This window comes from Symphalangus syndactylus, chromosome 19 (genome assembly GCF_028878055.3).
Source record: "Symphalangus syndactylus isolate Jambi chromosome 19, NHGRI_mSymSyn1-v2.1_pri, whole genome shotgun sequence".
Taxonomy (NCBI): Eukaryota; Metazoa; Chordata; class Mammalia; order Primates; family Hylobatidae; genus Symphalangus; species Symphalangus syndactylus.
Genome location: NC_072434.2, coordinates 92289297 through 92301107, shown reverse-complemented (window position 1 = coordinate 92301107; position 11811 = coordinate 92289297). Strand labels below are relative to the sequence as shown.

The 11811-nt window shown below is 35.6% G+C and overlaps 1 protein-coding gene across 1 annotated transcript; it reads right to left on the bottom strand.

Moving 5' to 3' along the window:
* Window positions 1–1266: 1266 nt before the first annotated feature.
* OR14I1 (olfactory receptor family 14 subfamily I member 1) lies at window positions 1267–2294 on the bottom strand. Its single transcript, XM_055233889.2, has one exon. It carries the CDS (start codon window positions 2292–2294, stop codon window positions 1359–1361), a length of 936 nt encoding a protein of 311 aa, XP_055089864.1. The 3' UTR covers window positions 1267–1358.
* Between the last annotated feature and the right edge of the window lie 9517 nt (window positions 2295–11811).

The following is an 11811-nucleotide window of genomic DNA, read 5'->3' as shown; positions in this document are numbered from 1 at the left end:
GCCAGGATGGTCTCAATCTCCTGACCTTGTGATCCTCCCGCCTCGGCCTCCCAAAGCACTGGGATTACAGGCATGAGCCACCACGCCTGGCCAACTTACCAATTTTCTAAATTTAAAGCTTTGTAAAAATTGAGTACGCCAAATATCACTAAGGAAATGAAAAATTTCAATACATAGCCTCCAGGCCCAAGTGAGTCAAACTGTTACCTGTCAAACATTTCAGGAAAACATGATTACCTAAATGATTTTAGAGAGTTAAAAAAATGTATGAGTGTGAAATAACATTTAAAATAAAAAGGATGACATAAAAAATACCTTTTGATACCCTCTTTATGTAATAAATATATTCTAAAAATAATGCTGACAGCAAGAATCTGGAATCTGATAGCATATGACAGTAACATTTTAAAATAGGTATAATCCAGAAATAGTTTAATATGAAAACATCAATTTGTATTTATTCCACATAGGAAGGTGGTGTAGAGTTGTGAAAAACACTGTCGATTCTCTGACGCAACTGCCCGAGACCAATTCCTGTTTTTGATCATTTTAACTGTGAGGATTTGGGTGTGTTCCTGACTCCTAATTGGTTCATTATCCATGAAATTCATTCATTATCCATGAAATCTGAATGGAATCAATAAAACCAACATTGTAGTGTCATTGTGAGGATTGAGTTGATATAAATATGGACATAGATAATAAAATCTTTAGACCAGTGTCTTATATAAAGCCAACGCTAGAAACTTACTGGCTTTTATTATTGTAATAGTTATTATAACATGTTAAAAAAGAAAAAGTGACCATCTCAGTAGATGCATTGATGGAAATTGGCTTAATTTCCTGACAGATTTCTAAAAATAGCTAAGTGAAAGAGAAATATCCTTAAAATATTTGGCAAAATCTAAAACATACGTTCCCGTTCTAATAACCCTTCTGCTTGTTTTATGTTCTTTTTTGTTGACTAGCTAAATCAGGTACTAAAACTGTGTGTGTGTGTGTGTGTATCCTCTTCCAAAAAACTTATACTAACAGGAGTGCAAGGCTACCGATTCAAGATGAGGTATTTAAACCAGTTTGAACATGTGTGGAACTGGAAGGAATAGACCACAACAAGCTGCAGTTACACAACTTTGAAATATTTTATGAATGTACTTTTATACTTTTACTTTTTGAAGAAACATTTGCATTTCTATCTACATACAGTAGTTCAAATATTATCTTTCTCCCATTCAACAGTTTTTATTTTCAAGATTTTTCATCATTTCATCAACAGTTTTTTCATCTTTTTTGGTCATAAAGTATTTATGCTTTTTTGGGTTTTTGTTGCAGATCTTCTATAGTAAGACCAGGACGTTCTACTTTTGCGGAAAATATATCTTCACAAATAGTCTCCACATGGCTCTTTTAATCTCCTTATTCCTAAGACTATATATGATGGGATTGAGGAAGGGAGGCAAAACTGTGTATGTCAGAGCAATCACCAAATCCTGAATGGACAGAGTTTTTGCAATTGGTCCTAAGGCAGCGAAGAGCCCTGTGGTAAGAAAGAGCATGATGACAATGAGCTGGGGGGAGCAGGTGGAGAAGGCTTTTGCTCTACTCTGTCCTGAAGGGATTCTGAGCACCGTTGAGAAGATTTGGAAATAGGAGATCACCATGAGAATAAAGCATCCCAGAACCAAGCATGAGCTCAGGGCCAGGGTCAAAAACTCTACAGAGAAAACCTCACAGGAACCCAGGGCCAACACGTGAGGGATGTCACAGAAGAACTGGTGGATCACGTTGGATCTGGAAAGGTGCTCCCAAAACATGTTGCCAGTGTGGACGGCTGCATAGGACAAGCAGCTTAGCCAGGTGGTGACTGCCATCTGATAGCACCTTCCTGATGTCATCACGGCTCTGTATTGGAGGGGGTGGCAAATGGCAACATAGCGGTCATAGGACATGACAGTGAGGAAGGCCAGCTCAGCAGATGCAAAGGCAAAGAAAAAATAGACTTGAGCCACACAGCCAAGATAAGAGATGGAGCTTCTGTGAGTCAGGGAGTTATGGATGGATTTAGGCACGGTGACTGAGATGTAGCACAGATCCAAAACGGAGAGGTTCTTCAGGAAGAAGTACATGGGTGTGTGAAGATGCTGATCAAGAGTGAGAACCGTGATGATGAGCAGGTTCCCCACCAGGGCTGCCAGATAAATCAGCAGAAACAGCCCACCGTGTAGCACCTGCAGCTCCCAGATACCAGAAAACTCCATCAGCAAGAATTCTGTCACTTTTGTGAGATTGTCCATTTGGCACGGAAATCCGTGTTCTGATTGTTGAGAGAAAATATACAATAGTTTTAAATGAGACAAAAAGTGAACACAGTATGGTAGGAGTAATATCCTCCTAAGTCAAATTCAATCCACTGGACATCTTCCACCCTGCTTAAACAAATACGATGGTGGGAGATTTTTAACATGAAAAGATCATAAAAAATATATGCCTAAGACTATGAGTAACCAGTTTCCAAAAGCATTTGATTAATACTGTTTTTCTATTACACGGAACTTCTCAATCTTGAAGTTAAGACTTTTCTCATCAAATAAACTAGTGTGTTTATTAAATATGCAAAATTTCAAGTCTCAAGGCAAATATACTAAATAAAAATTTGTGGGATAAAACCAATAATTTGCTTTTCATACAAGTTTCTGGGTGATTTTTTAGTACAAAAATTTGTAGTTTTGACTGTGGTTATACATGCTGGGCAGAGTCAACTCTTTAGTTATTTGCTGAATAAATTGGGTGGTAAGCCACTTTAAAATGAGGATTTACTATTTAAGACATGGAAAGAGTATGGAATATGATTTTAAAACCATCGTTAATAGCTCTGGTTTGGAGAGAGGGAAATTTATTTTGTGTCAATATGCAAGACGTGACAATAGTTACACTAACAATGCCATTACCCTTGCATTGCATCTTCTCTGTGCCAGATGCTATTGTCTCTACAGGACACACCTTGGCTCAATTAATATTCATAATTGTGTGATAAATTAAAATATGCTGTTATTATTCTTATTCTGAAGATAAAACGGAGGCATAACAAGATCAAATAACTTGCCCAATGCACTGAAAGAGCCAGCACCTGAACCAGCATTTAAATCAAGTCACTTCATTTCCCGGATGTGTTGCTAACCTCTGCATTCTAAGTTTTTTTCATAGAAAATAACTTTGACTAACATAAGTTCACAAACAAATTTTTTCTATATATTATCATATTTTGCTTATTTTCACTAGTATTATCTATATGTTTAAAATAAGCTTTTCTGCATCAAAGTCGTGTGTTAGATTCTGTTCACATGACAAATGTTCTCACTCAAAACAACTTATTTTTTTCAAACTAGAGCCAATTTTAAACAAGTGATTTTAAAATCAGGTTGCTGATCATCTAAGGTTTAGTTGCCTTATTTCATTAATGATAAACTCTATTAAGCACATAAATGCTATCCCTTGCTACCAGGCAAATGTGAAATGTTATTTATAAGACAGGTAGAACCTATGTTTTATGATAAATTTTAAAGATAATGTGAAATGTTATTTTTTATAGGACAGGTAGAACCTATGTTTAATGAAAAAATTTGAAGATAATCTTTTGTCCAAATGCTATAAATGATACAGTCACTTTGAAGCATTTCATTGTATCATTAAAACAAGTAATTGAAAAGAATTGCACTCTTGGCCAGGCGCGGTGGCGAACTCTTGTAATCCCAGCACTTTGGGAGGTTGAGGCAGGTGGATCACCTGAGGTGAGGAGTTCAAGACCAGCCTGACCAACATGCCGAAATCCTGTCTCTACTAAAAATACAAAATAGCCTAGCCTGGTGGCACATGCCTGTAATCCCAGTTACTCGGGAGGTTGAAGCAGGAGAATCGCTTGAACCTGGGAGGCGGAGGTGGCAGTGAGCTGAGATCACGCCACTGCACTCCTGCCTGGGCAACAAAGGTGTTAACTCCATCTCAAAAAGAAAAGAAAAGAAAAAAAAAGAATTGCACTCCCACACAAAGTCAAGTGACGAGCAATACATATTTGCAATGAAAATGACAAAGGAACACTATCCCCGATAAATGACAAACTATAAAAACACATTAGCATAAAAAACAAAGTATGTGAACAAGAGCTCAGAAAACTGAAAAGCTAATGACCTAATAACAATTCAAAATACGTTCAACTTTACTAGTTATGGAAATGCAAATTAAAACTTTAACATGATGCTATTTTGTGTCCATTGCTTTAGAAAACATATGCCTGGCAAGTAAAGTCTTGAGAAACAGGTGAAGGGATGAAGCTCTTTGCTGCTGCTTAGTTTGTCGTGTAAGCAGTCTACCTACTTTGGAGGGTCAACTGGAAATTTTTAACACAACTGAAGATGTACAAGTTTGATGCAGCAATGTTCCTTCTCACAAATGTATACTTGAGTTTTAAAAAATGACATATGTGAGGATGTTTGCTCCATGTTTAAACCCCTAATTACCATCACTAAGAAAATGGATTATATACCCTACTTTACCCCAGAATGGAACACTCTCTAGAAGTTAAACTGAATGGGATACTCCACCTACACCAATACTGAACGTTTCAACATAGTCTTGAAAAAAAATGCACAAACTATTACACAAAATATGTTCCCAATCATATGCATTTAAACATTCAAATTGTGCAGTGCATTATTTATAAACACACATACATATACACACACACACACACACACATACAAGCTTGTATAAAACAGTTACTGGAATGAATACAAATACCAATAAATGGGGCAGGGGAGGGAAAAAATAAGGTGAAAAAAATTGAACAGTAATTATATCTGTAATATTTTAATAGTTAAAATCATTAAAGCAAACAAAAATATGAGTAAATGATAAGCCTAAGTACTCGTTCTTAATAATCATTTGTTATACTCTTTCTAGATTTTGGATATTTCATATCTTTAATATTATTTTTATACATTAATGTCAAAGAAGCAACTGAAATACTTGTGTTATGAATTGCTTTTATATTTTATATTTTTAAATTGCTTGTAAAATTCAGTGAAAAAAGCTCCCTTTTTTCCAGTTTTCTTTGACATTATAGATTCAATAAAATACCTCACATATTAAATAATCTCAAAAATATGATTAAACATTAATAAAAAAGTAATGGGGACTCAGGTGATTACATTCTGCATATTTTGACATCCATTATAATACTATTTAACAATGCAGAGTAACTTAAAACTGGGTTTTTGTTCTGACTTTTTAATAGAATTCAATGAAACAAGTAATAAAATGGTTGTTAATTGGTTTGTATTTAAAGTGTCTCAACCAAACAACCAAGAATTGCAGTTGTCCCGTAAAACAAGGCAAAAGGTTACCCACCCTTCCAGCAGAATCAGCAGTGTACAGGAGTATACTATCTCCTGGGTTAGCTTGCCATCGGTAGATGTAAAATTCTACACAATTGCCACATGGCCAATTCCTCATAATGTATTATCTAGAGAACGAGAAAATAATAATGCTCTTTCCTTGATTCTAACACTCACATTTCTGTGCTGCTAAAGGAAAAGCATCATATAATTTATATATAGTTTCTGTGTATATATATACACATATATACACATACATATACATTATATGTAGTTGTACATATAGTGCAATTTGTGTGTATATATGTATATGTGTGTATGTATATATACATGTGTGTATATGTATACATATATATGTACATATGTGTATATACACATATGTATATATGTATATATAGTTGTGTATAGTGTATATATAGTTACTGTTTATTGAAAAGATATTAAATAAATATTTTCCTTGAAAATTGTCTATAATTTGAAGTTGAGGACAAATTTATAGAGATGCAAACAAACATGTATTATCATTATGATATATAAGCATATATACAATACACCTATTCAAAATATTAGTCAAATTGACGTGCATTTATTAACAAAAACTTAGTAGTTAGCACATTGGTTAAAAAGACACAATACACTTTCACATACATATGTGTGTCATTGATAAATATAAGTTGCAGATTTTGAATATATTATTTTTGACTGTAAAGTATATTGAATTAAATATGTATAAAGGTTTCCTGCTTCCAAGTCTATTTTAAATTCACACATGTGGTATGATGAGTAATGAGATTGAAAGAGACCTGAATTCTTGTCACGTACTGACACAGCTAAGATGTTTTAAGTTGGGGAACCTACAAATACATTTTAATTTCAATTTACTGAAATGCAAAACTACACTCAACAAGATGGCCTCTGCTGCCCCACCTCTGAGAGCATTTGTATCTAATCTATATGAAGCCTTTTTACTTCAGTGTAGTTCTGAGTGTCCTGATGCTGAAGAGCTGCCCTTGATCCCACTTATATCAAGGAAAAGAGCGATATTGAGGAACAAAACCAATACACACTGCACCATGAGCTGCTTCCACTCTAGTCTCAAGCTAAAGATAGATCTCTCCAAAACTGATTAAAATGATAAAAATTCAAGCAAACTGAATGCACTATTTTGTTTGCTTGTTTCATTGGAAAAATATGAAACATAATTACTAAGAGAACAATCACTTTAAGCAAACGTCTTGATTTTTTTCTCATAAAAAATTTGAAATGATTGCTTACATAAATCTCATGCAGACAAATTCAATTTCCTTATTGGGTAAATATCTGAGAAATACAAGACCAGCAATACCTTGATTAAATAACATGTAGCTTCTCAATATGTATTCACTGTCGGACCAATGATGATAAAGAAACAGTTCTGAAATTTTCCTCTGTGTCTCACCAGAAGAAGTGACCCAATTTAACATGCAAACTCAGTGATGGAGAAAACCTGATGTATAACATATCAAGGAGAAAATCTTCTCTGCTAATTTCCCACAGAGACTGGGCTGCCACAGTCTGGAGGAGATTGGCCTCCAGAAGGAAGCCTGGGGGACACTGGTCTCAGGAGGATGCTGCCTCCTCTGGGTTAAACTGTTTGTTACCCACTGAAACAGAAAGCAGAATATGGAGTACGTGCCAACTGAACTCAGAGTCTATGAGGAAGTGATGAGCATGAGAAATAGAGATTTTCATTAAGGGATTGAGGAGAATAAACAGTGAAAAAAGGATTTATATTTTCACATTTCATAAAATAATCTTTGATAAAGTACAAAACCCAGACATTTAAGTAAACTCGGAAAATAATAAATTGTGTTACTTCAACACTTTGCCTAGTCAGTATGCCACATGACAGCAGTTAAGTGCATATACTCAGTTTACTTCCCAGTTATAGCAGCCTGTTTCTGTATTGCACATAGACTCTCAGAAAATTATTGGCTTAATGGAGACAATCATCATGCTTCTCATCTTCCTCCAAATCTATTTGTTCCACAACCAGTCACAGACCAAGAGCATGAATGAGTAATGGATCTCACTAAATATGATCATTTCAAAATGAAAAATGAATAGAAAAATCTGTCAGAAATTTAGGAGATATATGTTTTATCATTTCATTTTTCAAATGAGGAAAATGAGTCTTAATACAAAAACTTAAGACAAATTAAACTTAGCAGACTTTATTTGATCAAAGAATGATTCATTATTGGATCTCACTACAGATCAGAAGAAATTCAGACAGCTCTGTCCAGCAGCATGAACAAGCTTTTATGGGCCAGACATAGAAGCAAAGTAGAAAAATCACCTGCTTGCCTACAACTAGACATCCATCTTGTTTGAACACTGTGTTATTTTGGAAATACTATAAGGCAGTAGAAAAATATTGCACATATATACACACATCCAGATATAGATAGACGTGTAACAGAAACATTACAAATGTTTAGCCATGTGCCTGGTACAGTAATACAAATCTCACCGATTTATTAAAGAATGTCTGGATCTAAATTGTTTTTGGCTAATGCCACTTAAATGGCTAAAGCTTCTTACTAATATTTGTGAAAAAGATCATTAAAGTTTTTTTATTTGCTCAGTTTCCAAATATCTTATTTTTCTTTCTTCTACTTCTGATGAGTTATCTACCCTAAACTTGCATTTTAAATAGACACCTATTAGACTCTAGTGTAGAAAATTTATATCCCAAAAGCACAGAGCTTGGACTTCCAGCTTAAATGCTTTAATTTGCCTAAACCAAGAAAGAAAGATGTTAAGACCCAATTAAGGCAAGATGGCTAGGAAAAGCCCTTTCACGGCAAGGCCTTTTGTAGATTTAAGCCAACGCTTTCTTCATTGTAAGAGTGTCCAGTGTTCTCTGTCCAGAGAGATAGACCTTCTTACAAATGGAGATTCCCTTTATGGATGTAAATTTCTCTTACAAAAAGTCCTCAAAATAAGCAGGTGAAAATAGTTTTTATGCCAAAAACTTGTATTTTGGAGATTTATTCTCTAGATCAGTGGTTTTCCAACCCACCTTCTGTCTCTTAACTAAAATACAAAGTGGGTGGAACTCCTGAAGACTAGGACAAATATTTTCTGTGCCTGACCCAGCGTGGATACTTCTAATCTTGCTTTATAATCACAGACTGGTCCAACTTTTCTGTCCTGTTTTGTTTTCAAGCTTGCAAGACTGAGCAATATTTCCCCCCCCACTCCCCTAGAAGGAGTTTTGGGGCATAGCAAAGATCACGACAAGAAAGAGTTGGCAGAGCATGTGTTTAGCAGGAAGTTTGATAAGAGGTGTTTCAGTTGACTGCGGGCTTCCCATGGGAGAAGCAGGATGAAATAGAGAAACAGAAAAGACTCATTCTTACAAATGTTTTTCTAAAAATGATTCACAACTGTCAGTTGGATAGGTTCAGGAATGGGGATTTTTCACATTTGATTTGAAACTTCCTTTATTATTTTCCTCTGGGGCATTGGTTGATTATTGCCCAGGGAGTGTAGCCCTTGGGGGCTTTCTCTAGTAGGTAGACAGTCCAGGTTGATCAGATGACTGGTATAGAAATGAAAAATTTCTTATGCAAAGGCCTGACTATTTAAAATACAGGTAAACTTCTTGGGACACATGGTCCTTTAGTTTTCAGGCAACTCCTTTGGGGTTCAAAATAGCTACAAGGAGGTCTTCTCAGTCCCCCATAGCTGGTGTACTATAAAGGCGTGCACCTCTTTGTCCTTTGTAAAAAGTTTCCCCACTGTGGCCTTTGTAACTCGAAGTTACCTTTGGTCAGGTTCACTCATTTTTCTAGAAAAACAGAGGTTCTGGGTCCATGGTTCTTATACATAAAATAGGCTGCAGTCCCAGATGGAAGACTTCTACAGCCCTTGGATTCAAAAAAACACATGATATGCCGTCTTCCAGGAATCTTACCTACCAGAGACCTCCTACTGGACCCAGTCTGGTTTCTTTACCAGATCCATTCCAATTCTGAGCCCAGTCCAGTCAACAAATTGCTCAAAGTTAGAGTTCAAAGCACAAATTTGCAGAGCTTGAATCCAAGAGGAATTTTACCCAGAACCTTCAGTTGCAGTGTGAGAGCAATGGGCCCTGATAGGTATCTACACTTGGGCATTCCTTGTTCCAGGGGGCCACTAGGTGTTCTTCAAATCTTACTTCCAACACAAAACTGTTAAAAGAAAAACTTTATCAATGAGGCAGAAAATTAACAGGCATATTCAGGACTTGAACTCAGCTCTGGACGAGGCAAACCTAATAGATGTCTACAGAACTCTCTACATCAACAGAATATACATTCTTCTCAGCACCACATAGCACTTATTCTAAAGGTGACCACATAATTGGAAATGAAACATTCCTCAGCAAAGGCAAAACAATGGAAATCATAACAGTTTCTCAGACCACAGTGCAATCAAATTAGAACTCAGGATTAAGAAACTCACTCAGCACCACACAACTACATGGAAACTGAACAACCTGCTCCTGAATGACTACTAGGTAAATAAAAAAATTAATGCAGAAATAAATAAGTTATTTGAAACCAATGAGAACAAAGACACAATGTACCAGAATTTCTGGGACATAGCTAAAGCAGTGTTTAGAGGGAAATTTATAGCACTAAATGGCCACATCAGAAAGCAGGAAAGATCTAAAATCAACACCCTAACATTGAAATTAAAAGAACTAGAGAAGCAAGAGCAAACAAATTCAAAAGTTAGCAGAAGACAAGAAATAACTAAAATCAGAGCAGAACTGAAGGAAATAGAGAAACAAAAAAGCTTTCAAAAAAACAATGAAACCAGGAGCTGGTTTTTTGAAAAGACTAACAAAATAGACCACCAGCTAGGCTAATAAAGAAGAAAAGAGAGAATAATCAAATAGACATAATAAAAAATGTTACAGGGAATATCACCACTGATCCAACACAAATACAAACTACCATCAAAGAATACTATAAACATCTCTATGCAAATAAAATAGAAAATCTAGAAGAAATGGATAAATTCCTAGACACATACACCCTCCAAGACTATACCAAGAAGTCGAATCCCTGAATAGAACAACAAGTTCTGAAATTCAGGCAGTAATTAATGGCCTACCAACCAAAAAAAAAAAAAAAAAAGCCCAGGAACAGATGGATTCACAGCTGAATTCTACCAGAGGTACAAAGACGAGCTGGTACAGTTCCTTCTGAAACTATTCCAAACAACAGAAAAAGAGGGACACTTCCCTAACTCATTTTACGAGGCATCACCCTGATATCATAACCTAGCAGAGACACAACAACAAAAAAAGAAAATTTCAGGCCAATATCCCTGATGAACACTGATGTGAAAATCCTCAATAAAATACCGGCAAACTGAATCCAGCAGCACATCAAAAAAATTATCCACCATGATCAAGTTGGCTTCATCCCTGGGATGCAAGTTTGGTTCAACATATGCAAATCAATAAACACAATCCATCACATAAACAGAACCACTGACAAAAACCACGATTATCTCAATAGATGCAGAAAAGGCCTTCGATAAAATTCAACACCCCTTCATGCTAAAAACTCTCTATAAACTATGTATTGATGGAACATATCTCAAAATAATAAGAGCTATTTATAACAAACCCATAGCCAATATCATACTGAATGGGCAAAAGATGGATGCATTCCCTTTGAAAATCAGCACAAGACAAAGATGCCCTCTCTGATCACTCCTATTCAATATAGTATTAGAAGTTCTGACCAGGGCAGTCAGGCAAGAGAAAGAAATAAAGCATATTGAAATAGGAAGAGAGGAAGTCAAATTGTCTCTGTTTTCAGATGACGTAATTGTGAATTTAGAAACTTCAATCATCTCAGCCCAAAAACTCCTTAAGCTGATCAGCAAATTCAGCAGTCTCAAGATACAATATCAATGTGCAAAAATCACAAGCATTTCTATATATGAATAATAGACAGCCAAATCATGAGTGAACTCCCATTCACAACTGCTACAAAGAGAATAAAATACCTACAAATACAACTTACAAGGGACATGAAGGACCTCTTCAAGGAGAAGTACAAACCACTGCTCAAGGAAATAAGAGAGGACACAAACAAATGGAAAAAATTCCATGCTCATGAATAGGAAGAATCAATATCATCAAAATGGCCATACTGCTCAAAGTAATTTATAGATTCAATGCTATTCCCATCAAGCTACAATTGACTTTCTTCACAGAAATGGAAAAACTACTTTAAATTTCATATGGAACCAAAAAAGAGCCCATATAGCCAAGACAATCCTAAGCAAAAAGAACAAAGCAGGAGGCAAAACGCTACCTGACTTCAAACTATACTACAAGGCTACAGTAACCAAAACAGCATGGTATTGGTAT